We start from the raw sequence: 12,903 nt of genomic DNA on the forward strand, positions 1-12,903 counted from the left end.
AATGAGTGACTGTTGGAAGAAGAACAAAGGGATCATTGAAATAGCTCAGAAAACCTGTGAGCACCCCCACCCCAGCTCACAGGCCTGTGTTCTCACCCCACGAGTAAGAAGGCAGGCATTCTGACAATGCACTTTCCTCTTACAAGTCTTGACTTCACCACTTTTCTTTCCCTTTTCACTCTTCCAGCACCTGTTGGAAACACAGGTCGAGTGGTCTCATTGCAAATTTGTTCCTTCCTTAATCTTTTAAGTAAAGGGTGGGTAGACAAGTCTGCAATGGGCAGAGATGCTTGAAAACACAGCTGAACTTCTACTTTTAATCACTTTTCAAATGAGCCGTTTTGAATATTGTTAGATTTAATACTATATACAAAATTAAAGTATTTTAGCTGTTTGCTAGACTAGCTTCTTAAAACTTTAAACAAGTAGTACTCATAATGGCATCCTTTGTTTAAAAACACAATCCAGGAAACTAGCAGCTACTAAGATGAATAGTAACCACTTTCTATTGAAGAAAAGAACACCATTTAAAAGCAGATAGATGTTGGAAATGAAATAATCGTCTCTAGAGGCTCATTCACGTGTTTGTTGATTTGTTTTTTTCCCATAAAATACATAGTGACACATGAAAAGATAAAAACTTGTCAAATGCATTTGTGAGAGAATTTTTCATGGTTCCTAATGACAGTTTTCCTATTGTCTCCCCCCCGCCCCCGCCCCCGCCCCCAGCAGCAGTTCCCAGTTCTTCCATAAGCAGGTCTTTCGTGGGCTAACCAGCATTTCTCCCGAGCCAGTATAGCTAATATGGTGACATAATTACTTAATTTTCACGAGGAAGTGCATCCTCTGGCTTCTGAGCCTTGGGGCCAAGAAGTGCGTTCCCAGCCCTCTGGCCCGCAGGCGGAGGCCGGCCCCGCCCAGGCGCCCCCCGCCCAGGCGCCCCCCGCTCGCCGGGGCTTTGTCTGCGGCCTTCTACCTGCTTCTCCACAAGCCCAGAGTTCACTGTTTCCTCTCTGTGCTAGTGAAACCTCTCCAAACGTCACTTCCAAATATAGGCTCTCAGGAGCGGAGAGGCCGGCCTGGGGTCTCGCAGGACAGCCCGCCTGCCGCGAGCGAGCCCTGCCCCGCCGCGTGGGCTGCCCTGGCGTGGGGCCGGGCCGGCTAGAAACACGCCCGGACGGCCCGGCGCCCGAGAGCAGAGGCGCCGGCGGCGCGGAGGGCGGAAAGCACCTTCTCTCGAAAACCTTCAGGCTTTGCTCTGCCTGCGCTGAAATCCCCAGGAACAGCCCATTTCGGGGCAGAATAATTTAGTCTGACAACAGATTCTTCCTCTGTTCACAGCTGTCCCAGAGGGAGGAGCTGAAACCTGAACCTCTCCGCTGCGATTGGCTGCTTCTGGCCAAAGCGAGGAAAAAAACCCACCCAGACGAAAAAAACGGGCTCAGTTCCTGAAGCAGCCCGGCGACTTCAGAGGCGCCGGCGTCCCCGCCGCACCTGAGCGCGGGCCGAGCCGGCCGCGATGCTGTAGGGCCGCCTGGCCGCCCGCCGGACCGTTATCCGCGGCGCCGCCGCCCGCCGGCACCATGCCGCGCTCCTTCCTCGTCAAGAAGCATTTCAACGCCTCCAAAAAGCCCAACTACAGCGAACTGGACACACACACAGGTAAAAAAAAGGAAGGAAGGGAAGGAGGGAGGGAAGGAGGGAGGGAGGGAGAGAGGGAGGAAGGGAAATTTTTTTAAAAAAGAAATTATATCTATATACATCTAAACTATATAAATACAAATATATTACAACTCAAATAACATTACCAAAGAACCAAATATTAGGTTCTTTTCCTTTTAAATGGTGTTCTAAAAGAGAGTGCAGAATATTTAGATCATTTAGGAGACACTTTAATTGAAAACTTTTCAAACTTTTAACTGACAAGGAAAACTATTCAACGCTCGCAAGTTCATTTGCTGCAGCTTGTACGTACACGCATAATGAATATATGGAAGATGAGTAACACAATACGTAACTGTTGAATTACTGCTGTTTTCATGTAACAGGGCTCTTTCCTTTAGAAAGCAGCTTGACTTACACATATCTTTGTACGTACAGTCATAAAACCTGCAAAGCGCCCTTGCATAAATTGGAAAACAACTTTTCTGCATCTTTAAAAACAACATGTACGTTTTCCCTCTCGGTGGGGACTGTGAAGGCACTCGCCGGGCCGTGTCCCGCCTGCAGTCTGGTACGCTCCTGTCACACTTCTGTGCAGGAGGCACAGATGGACATTAAGGACAATAACCACCCCACAGCCGCAAGGGTGGGAATGGAATGAAATCTTTGTTATAAAGTCCTGTACGTGTTAGTGTATGTTTAATGTTTTACCTTAATCTTTTCTTTTCCTTTCTTCCCCCCAGTGATCATTTCCCCATATCTCTATGAGAGTTACCCCATACCTGTCATACCACAACCAGAGATCCTCAGCTCAGGAGCATACAGCCCCCTCACCATGTGGACTACAGCAGCTCCATTCCACTCCCCACTACCCAGTGGCCTCTCTTCTCTGTCTGGATATGCCTCATCCTTGGGGCGAGTGAGTCCCCCTTCTCCATCTGACACCTCATCCAAGGACCACAGTGGCTCAGAAAGCCCCATTAGTGATGAAGAGGAAAGACTCCAGTCCAAGCTTTCAGACCCCCATGCCATTGAAGCCGAAAAGTTCCAGTGCAATCTATGCAATAAGACCTATTCAACTTTTTCTGGGCTGGCCAAACATAAGCAGTTGCACTGTGATGCCCAGTCTAGGAAATCTTTCAGCTGTAAATACTGTGACAAGGAATATGTGAGCCTGGGCGCCCTTAAGATGCACATTCGGACCCACACCTTACCTTGTGTCTGCAAAATCTGTGGCAAGGCGTTTTCCAGACCCTGGTTACTTCAAGGACACATTAGAACTCACACTGGTAAGAGAAAACGTAGACATGAATGTTCCTCTCTAATAGACTGGAGCTCTGGGCTGGCTTTGGGATTTGTATTGAGTAGTGACACAGTGCTTTTAATGATGGATGATCATTTATAGCTACTTCCTGATGACTCAAAAAGTCCTTGGAGCACAAACTGCTTCATTCCTTGTTAACAACCTCTGCTCCAGAGACTGCAAATGGGATTGAGACTTTGGAAAGTAGATTCAGAAGGGTTGGTCTCAGATCAGTTAGAAAATCAGGGCAGATGCACTTGAATGTGTGTCTTCTGTGAAACTGCTTGCAATAAGCAGTAAATATAAATGTAGCTATCTCAAGCACTGTAATCGAGAGATAGATGGTTTTCCGATAGTTTGCTGTCAGCAAATTGTTTGCTGTAGTATCTTACCACTTCATAGCAGTTTGCATTAGTTAGAATTGGATCCGCTTTCAGTTGTTTTATTTAGTTAGTTAGTTTTGATGCTAATTTTTTTTTTTTATTCCTAGCACCTTTCATCAGGGACTCAAGGCATTTATGCAGACTGAGTCATAATACATAAAGAGGGAGAAGAAGTAATATTGGGAAATGTTGGGAGGAGCTAAACATTAGCCTCACCTGTTGAAGTAGAAAGCTTTAATTAGTGAAAGTCCTAGAAATAAATGAATTATTTCTACATAAGTGGCAGCAGTAATAATATGCTTAGTGTGATTCTGAATGCAACATTAAAGGGTTAGATATGCAAATAAGTGTCTGTTATGGGGAATTTCAATCAAGTTTTGCTGCTTCTCATTCTTTTGGCAAAATGTGATTATAATGTGATTATTTATGAATGTTATCTGTCTTTTCGTTTCCTCTGAAAACACTGACTATCTTTCTTTTTGCCCCCACTCCACCTCCACCCCCAGGGGAGAAGCCTTTTTCTTGCCCTCACTGCAACAGAGCATTTGCAGACAGATCAAATCTGAGGGCTCATCTGCAGACCCACTCTGATGTAAAGAAATACCAGTGCAAAAACTGCTCCAAAACCTTCTCCAGAATGTCTCTTCTGCACAAACATGAGGAATCTGGCTGCTGTGTAGCACACTGAGTGACGCAATCAATGTTTACTCGAACAGAATGCATTTCTTCACTCTGACTCCAAATGATAAATAAAGTCCAAAGGCATTTTCTCTTGTGCATACCGACCAAATAATATGTATAGACACACACACACACACACACCGAAAGCTACAACAGCATGGAATCCATGTGTTTAAAGTTAATCCTTTCCATGTGAAGTTTAAAATTGCTATATATTTACGAATAGCTAAATAGAGAGGATAAAAGACAAGGATCTTTCTCTTCAAAAGTGAAGCAAAAATCACATTCTATCTTTTTTTCTACTAAGAAAAAATGCAAAGATTTACATTGCTGCCAAATCATTTCAACTAAAAGGAACAGTATTGTTTTTTAATAGAATTTGTAATAGAATTTCTTATAGTAAGAGAATCTGCCAGACACTATCTCAGGTGCCTTATGAACTACCCAAGTTTACTTCATTATATGTCTAATGTCTGGTTGCAATTGTTGAACTAAAGCTTTTTTTGATTACCTGTAATGCTTTAAACTGTATTTTAAGGAGAGAGAGGAAAAAAGTACAAGAACAAAACACAGAAGACTGTATTAAAAGTGGTTTTTGTTTTTGTTTTGCCAATAACCAGCATGTGCCTTGGTGGAGGAGGGAAAGCTGGGTTTAAACATTCCTGGTGCACGCTCCATGTCTTATTTTTTTAAATAATTTTTAATGGTTTTCTAAAATTAATTAAAGATGGGAATAAGTGCAAAAAAGGATTCTTAGAAACTCAGTAATGTACTGAAACTATCTTAAATGCATACAACAAATGCAATCTATACAGCATCCTTTCCAAGTGCCTTAATCATATAATTGCTGAGTCAATGTAAATTTGTGTTTATTTTTATATGATTGAATGAATTTTGTATGAAAATGAGATGTGTTTTTTTTTATAGTTAATGCATATAAAGAACCTGAACAATTGTGAAATTCTGTTTCTTTTTTAAAAAACAATTTTCAAGGTCCTTTTTTACAATAAACATTTTTGATTCAAAATCCATTGTTTGTATACTATTTTCAGAGACTTTATTTACTTCATGATTAGTACCAAACTGCTATGCAAATAATCGTTTCTTTTGTTAATAAAAAAAAGTGAATAGTATTTCTTGTCAATATCAAGTGATATTTTATGTGTTACCTTATAATAAACTGCCAGGAATTTTTCTTTATTTTTAAGATTACCCTGTCACCTTCAGAAAGACAACACCATAATGGTAGTTTGTTAATAGAGCTTTTTAACAAAAATCATTTTCTGAATGCTAAAAATATATTACTAATAGTCAAGAATATTTTAAGACTTTTATTTATGATGATTTTATTATGTTCGCTTTATGAAATCGAATTATAATCATTATCATATTAACCACTGAAGCAATTTAAGATTTTTTAAAGAAATATTATTTTCTGAGATGCCAGAGGAAAAATAGAAAATCTTCATGAAAAGTTCAGGAAAAAACAGATTTATCACAAATTATACCAGTTGAAAAAGTAGACTATGCCAAAAACAAACATACAAACAAGCCCACATTTAGTAATTTATGTGATAGGTTTGATGGGAGTAGGCCTAAATAATGGAAAGTTAAGGTTTCCCTTGTGGTATTTTGAACAAGCACCCATTCAAATACAAGATGTACTTGATCATATGTAACTTGACCAGCCACTCCATATACAAGCACATGCCTACCAAATTCATGTGTACTAACTCATGTAAAGATGCTAACCATCATAGTCACTTTAACAATCCCAAACTCAGTATTGGAATGCAAACTGTGAACCCATTACAAAGGTGGTTCTTACGGCTGTGATGACTTTTCTCTGGTAGGCTCAAAACTTGCAGAATTATTTTTCCTAGTTATATCCAAATAAAAGCCAGAACTAGTATCTCAAAGATATCAGTTACAGGCCATTAACTAGAGACCTAAAATGCCAAAACTATTCCCTCGATGATCATTCACATTCCACTGTATGTTACATTTAAATATTTAGTCAATATATAGGAGTGTGCATTGACTAATACCCTACTTTTAAATTTTTTTAAGAACTCAACATATATCACAAAGGCAAAATTATGTAGAACTGTAATTTATAAATGTAAAATAAATGGCTGATAGCTTGACTGGAGCATTCTAAATATATAAAAATACCACTTTAGTTAGTGTATTTGGTTTAGAAATAATTACTTGAAAGTTTCTAGGCCAGCTAATTAGCTGATTAGCTATACCAGGAACCACATCTTCACGTGTTTCTGTCCCTCATTTGTAGATCTATAAGCAAATAATGTCATGGTGTCCAAAACTTAAATGATATTTTAATTTTTTTTTTTTTTTTTTTTTTTTTTGGTACGTGCCCCTAGTGGGAAGTGAACCCGGGACTCTCTGGTCAGCAGGCCAACGCTCCAATGCTGAGCCAAACCGGCCAAGGCCAAAACTTAAATAATATTTTAAAAGAAAAAGTCTGTTCACTGGTTTAATTTCTTAGTGAAGAATTAGCAATAATACTTTTGCACTGTATTTCAACTTTGTCTTCATCATAACTTAATTTATGGTTAAAATATTTTACTGTCATTAAGGTAACATGAGTCTAAATTACCAAACATAAGATATTAAGATGGTCTATAAATTCAGCTCAGTAATTTTTTGAATTTTTAGCACTTTTACCGAGGTCTCTGACAAGATGTTTGCTCTCCTGCAATGTAAAACCTGTGGGCACCAGCTTTTAAATTCAATATGTGTTCATTGAATAGCTGCCTTACAACTTATAGGCTTTATGTCTTTATGCAACTTAGCTTAACCTATTGGTGTCTGAGTTTCCTAAAGGAATAACTTTTTAGTATTATAATTAAGTACTAAACAGTCCCTTGCACTAACAGGCCTTTATAGATTATAATATCAAGTACCCAGTGATATCAAATGCTTAATATGTACCTGCTTTTGCGCTAGGAAACTTACATATTATCTTCAGTGGTAACAATTTCTTTACAAAGTTGGTATTTTGCTATTAAACTCAGGGAGGTTGCAGAATGGAACCAAAGTAATGGAGGCAGTAAGTTGCAAAATTGAAATCCAAACCCAGACTCTTCTGGCTCCAAAGAGCCTGCTTTTTCCACTCCACCATGGAAATGAAGAAAACTGCTAACTACTCTCAGCACGGAGACTTACATTCTGTATGAATGTAACAGTGATTTGCTGAGAATGATGATGATAATGTACCCTGAAATTAAATAATGTAAGAGTGTATTTAGAAACTCTCTTAATTCAGGAATTTTACAATAACATATAACTCCTTCAGAGCCATTTCCCAATTTCTTTCTAGAAATCCTGTTGGCTTCATTTCCTCCAGTATTGGCCCTATAAGAAAGGATGCTCTTTCTTAGCAGCTTCCCTAAGTCTCTCCTGGAGCATGTGGGCCCATTTCCTCCAGTCTGCTCTCAGTGGAGATGAAAAGCAGCTGGTCTCCATCCTCTGTACATTAACACTTCATCTTCTGAAGGCCACTGCTACTCCCTCGCACACCCACACTTTTCACCCAGGCTTTTATCTTCCTAGACTAAAAAGTCTTCCAAGTTAAACAGTCATTTCGTTCACCACTAAAATGTGGACACTCTGCTGTAATGAGGCAATTATAATTTCGAAAAGTCATAGGCTTCTCTGGCTAAGGTCCACGTACAAGAAATTGTCCCATTTCGATATGGGAAACATTCTGAGCAAAATTAATTTGAGAGTGAGTGTTCTGTCATCCAGGGAAGTAACAGTTCTCAAACAAGGTGCTTTTCTGTCCTTCTTGTGTCCTCAGGAGAGATAGATGAGGAACAAAAGTTTCCCTTTACCTGAGACGGACACTTACGGAGGGAAAAAAAATCTCTCATTTAATTTCTAGTGGTAAATATGTATAAATGTGACCACAAGACTAAATCTATGGCCGGAGTTAAATTTAGCCCCTCAGCCCTCCAGGAAGTAATAATTACTTTGTGGAAGGCATGCATATAAAAAGGCAACAAGCTTGGCAACTTTTCCGTTGTGGCACTTGGCCAGACCCCCGAACAATTGGAGATTAGCAGAGGAAATGGCAGCATATCCATGTCCACAAACTCCAAAGGGGCTGCTGAGGTATTTATAGCCATGAGTGCGAGAGCGGCTGTGAATAAAAGACGGTGTGTTTATATATTTTGCACACCAGTTCATTTAATTAAGCTCCTCTGGTTATAGCGGTCAGTTTAATACATGCAGCCAGTTTCTCTGGAAATTTGTAGAGGTCATTGTGAGGCCCTTTGATGATCACGAAGTAATGTTCATAGACAATGGCCAGGGAGGTGAACCTGCCATTCACACATTTCAGTGGTGAAGATGGTAGAGAAAGATGGATAACTTTCTCCACAGGTTTATTCTGAGGTGGAACTTACTTTTCCCCAAGAAAGTAGCATTGGTTGCTATATTTATTCTACTACATAAGAAGTAGTGATAGTTGATTCCAAGAAGTGGGAAGGAAAGATTCAGATTGAATGACATAGTGATACAGTCTCTTAACAAAGAAAATAAATGACAATTGTATTTCCTGGAAATTCCAACTTCTGCCTATGTATCTATCAGACGTATGGAGGTTTAAATTTTTCCTGCACTCTGTTAATGCTTTTATTTACATTTGGCATAAAAGACAGTAAAAAAGGCTATCACTTTCAGCCATATGCAATCGCTCCAAGCTGTAGGCTCAGGTCCCATCACGGTCCTGTGTTTGTCAAATCTCAGTGTGTCAAGTGTCAGCTGTGGGTTTTGTTGACATCTTGGTTTGGTTTGTCTGGGGCAGAACCTGAGACTCTGCATTTCTAGCCAGCTCCCAGGTGATGTCCATGTTGCTGATCCTTATACCTCACTCCAAGCAGCTAAGCTTTCACCTTACATTCAGCTCCCAGTCCCATGCTTCTTTCACCACCTGACTTGAGTTCCTCATCTAATGCAATCCAAACTCTCAGAGTAAGGACCAGTATAGCAACAATTGAACAGAGTCACCAGCAGGTAGGATCTGAAATAATTCTGCCTTCAAGTGTGCCTAGCTGAGGGCAGGGGCACTGAGATTTCCAACAAAGCCAATTTGCTTTTCCCCCCAGATCCTCTGACGCCCCACAAGCCACACAATGCTATGGTCCTCATTCTATATAACAATATAACTTGGCCTCTGCTTTCACTTTCAGATTTCTATTTGAATATCCTAAGTATGTCTCCATTCTCGCCCAGTCCTCATCTACTTGTATGGGGCCCAGAAACACATACTGGCTCTTTTTAGTCCACTCACACTAAAGAGACTGAACTAAATGTGATTTCTCTCCAAATGAAGGGACTACCCACACTGATGAGACTGACCGTGAGGGAGTCTCTGTTGGCAGGCCTCTGGTTCTATCCAGCTTGTCATCCCTCAGGACCTGGTGGCTTCACTGATGGTGTCGAGTAAGTCTTCCTGAATAGCTCATGGGCTTCTGTCAATCATATTCATGGTCACCTTGCATAAATAAGCAAGTTGCTTAGGCTATTCCTGCACTATTATGTTTTTAAACTATTTGGTATTTTGTTTGATTATGTATCAAATAATTTGATGGATGTATTCTCCCATTCTCCGGTTACTATTCCTCATGCTAATTTAATAAATTATTATTTATTAATATTCATGTAAAATTGAAAATATTCTTTGGGAAAAATTATTTTCTCAGAATTGATGACAATCAACTCTTCCCTCTCTTTTAATAGTTTTTATTTCATAATACCCAAACTTATCCAAAATACAATAAAAAGATAATGGCTAATTAAATAGAATATTATTTTACTTCATAAATATATAATTGAATAAATATATATAATGAAGGACTGCGTATTCTTATGTTTCAGTGCAATTTAGTAAATAGGTTTCATATTATTTTTTTTACATATTTTATTGATTGATGATAAACACTGTCAGCAAAGTGGAAATAAAGGGAACACATCCCAACATAATAAAGGTTATATATGACAAACCCACAGCTAACATCATACTCAATAGGGAAAAACTAAAAGCATTTCCCTTAAGATCAGGAAAAAGACAGGGATTTCTACTTTTACCACTCTTATTCAACATACTACTAGATGTCATAGCCACAACAATCAGACAAGAAGAAGAAATAAAAGGTATCAAAATGGGAAATAAAAGAGTAAAATGGTCATTATTTGCAGGTGACATAATACTATATATAGAGAACACTAAAATTTCACCAAAAAATTACTGGAACTGATAAAAGGATTCAGTAAATTACCAGAACACAAATTAAGTCTCCAGAATTGATTTGCATCTTATTACACCAATAATGAACTATCAGAAAGGGAAACTAAGAAAACAATTACATTAAAATTTGATAAAGTTATAAATAAAATACCTAGAAATAAATTTAACCAAGTAGATAAAAGACCTGTACTCAGAAAATTATAAGATGCTGAAAAATGAAACTGAAGTAGATACAAATAAATGGAAGCCTATACCATGCTCATGGATAGAAATAATTGACATTGTTAAAATGTCCATACAACTCAAAGCAATTTATAGATTCAATGCAATTCCTACCAAAATACCAATGGCATATTTTATAGAACTAGAATAAATACTCCAAAAATTTATTTGGGACCTCAAAAGTCTTCAAATAGCTATAGCAATCTTGAAAAAAAAAAAAGTTGGAGGAATGACATTACCTAATATCAAACTATATTATAAGGCCACAGTAATCAAAACAGGCTCATACTGGCAAAGATCAGACATCTAGATCAATAGAAAAGTATAGACAGCCCACAAATAAACCCACACTATGGTCAATTAGTATTTAACAAAGGAGCCAAAAACATACAATGGGCTAAAGACAGGCTCTTTAATAAATGGTCCTGTGAAAATTTGACAGAAACTTGCAAAAAAAAAAAAAAAAAAAAAAAAACTAGACCACCTTCTACACTATATATAATAATAAAATAAAAGTGGATTAAAGACTTAAATGTAAGACTAGATACCATTAAATTCTAGAAGAAAACATAGGCAGTAAAATCTCAGATACTTCACTTAATAATTAATTTTTTTCCAGTGTATCTCCTCAGGCAAGGAAAATAAAAGAAACAAAGCAAATGGGACTACATAAAACTATTTTTTTTTCCACAGCAAAGGAAACCATCAACGAAATAAAAAGTCAAACCACTGAATGGGAGAAAATATTCACCAATAATGCACCTCTGATAAATGGTTAATATCCAAAATTTAAAGAGAACATATACAACTCAAAACCAAAAAAACAAACAATTCAATAAAATAATGGGCAAAGGACCTGAATAGACACTTCTCCAAATAGGGTATACAGATGGCCAATAGACATATGAAAAGATGCTCAATCAACGTCACTAATCAGAGATATGCAAATTAAAACCATAATGAGATATCACCTGTCAGAATGTTGTCATCAATAAATCAACAATCATCAGCAAGTGTTGGCGAGGATGTGGAGAAAAGGGAACCTTCATGCACTGCTGGTGGGAACGCAGACTCATGCAGCCACTGAGGAAAACAGTATGGAGTTTCCCCAAAAATTTAAAAATGGGTTTTCCTTATGACCCAGCAATTCCACTTCTGGGTATGTATCCAAAGAAACCTGAGACACTAATTGGAAAGAATATATACATCATTATGTTTATTGCAGCATTATTTAGAATACCCAAGCTATGGAAGCAACCCAAGTGCCCCTCAATAGATGAGTGGATAAAAAAGCCATGGTACATAGCGTATAAAATATAATAATAACTCGACTATAAAAAAGAACAAAATCTTACAATTTATGACAGTATGGATAGACCTATGGGGTATTATGCTAAGTGAAATAAACCTCAGAGAAAGACAAATGCCATATTATTTTACTTACATGTGGAATCTTAAGAACAATATAAATGAACAAACAAAACAGAAATAGAATCATAGATACAGAGAAGAGACTAATGGTTGCCAGAGGGAACGGGTTGGGAGACTAGTTGAAAAAAGTAAAGGAATTAAGAAGTCCAGGTTAGTAGTTACAATGGTCATGAGGATGTAAAGTACAGCATAGGGAATATAGTCAATAATATTGTAATAACTATGTATGGGGCCAGTTGGTTATTAGAAACATCAGAGGAGACACTTTGTAAAGTGTATAATTGCCTAACCACTGAGGTATACACCTAAAACTAATGCAAATACTATTTACTGTAAACTATAGTTGAAATAATTCAACATTTGAAAAATGAATCAAAAAATTAAAATAAATAAATAAAACCGTGTTTCTTTCAACAAAATATAATGGAGAACATCACATTGTATGCCTATAAAATCTAAATGAAGTAAAGGTTTGAGTTATAAGGAAAAGAATTCACCAGGAATTTACTAAATAAATAGGCAAAAAAACACTGTAAGGTTTTTGGGGGCAATAAAGTACAAAATGACCTAAAGCATCACTTTGGCATCTGCTTCTGTGTGTTAATATTGGACAAATGTGGACTTCCTTTTCAGTGTTGCCTTCTATCAGTTTCAGTTAACCCAGCCTTCTTCAATCTAATGCTGTATTTGAACATGGTGTCCAATGTTCAGGATACTTGTTAGGAGAAATTTCCCCTCTTGAGAGTGGAGTGTAGCTGCTCTAAGGCAGCCGAGGCAGCAAGAGCACCTTTAGCATCCACTTGCGAATGGGGTGGCCATTTCTGCCCTTCTCCTGATTGAGCTTGTCCACTGGGTTTGCTCCTAAACACTGGTCACAATTACTAGTTGAATGTGTTTGCGGATAAAGGCATTCTTTTGAGTACTGGTCCCTCACTGATGCATTAGTG

General features: G+C 38.1%; 1 protein-coding gene across 1 annotated transcript; it reads left to right on the top strand.

Moving 5' to 3' along the window:
- Positions 1-1,449: 1,449 nt before the first annotated feature.
- On the top strand, positions 1,450-5,051 carry SNAI2 (snail family transcriptional repressor 2). The gene is made up of 3 exons (XM_036264118.1): positions 1,450-1,662; positions 2,406-2,951; positions 3,855-5,051. The coding sequence occupies exons 1-3, from the start codon at positions 1,584-1,586 to the stop codon at positions 4,034-4,036; spliced, it is 807 nt and encodes a 268-aa protein (XP_036120011.1). The 5' UTR covers positions 1,450-1,583; the 3' UTR covers positions 4,037-5,051.
- Positions 5,052-12,903: the final 7,852 nt, after the last annotated feature.

Source organism: Molossus molossus, unplaced genomic scaffold (assembly GCF_014108415.1).
Source record: "Molossus molossus isolate mMolMol1 unplaced genomic scaffold, mMolMol1.p scaffold_m16_p_16, whole genome shotgun sequence".
Lineage (NCBI taxonomy): Eukaryota > Metazoa > Chordata > Mammalia > Chiroptera > Molossidae > Molossus > Molossus molossus.

Excerpts from the sequence above, each read along its gene's own strand:
- SNAI2 (XM_036264118.1), top strand. The coding sequence starts at position 1,584 with ATGCCGCGCTCCTTCCTCGTCAAGAAGCATTTCAACGCCTCCAAAAAG. Across the intron at positions 1,663-2,405 it reads CGAACTGGACACACACACAG|TGATCATTTCCCCATATCTC; the intron begins GTAAAAAAAAGG and ends TCTTCCCCCCAG. Across the intron at positions 2,952-3,854 it reads ACACATTAGAACTCACACTG|GGGAGAAGCCTTTTTCTTGC; the intron begins GTAAGAGAAAAC and ends CTCCACCCCCAG.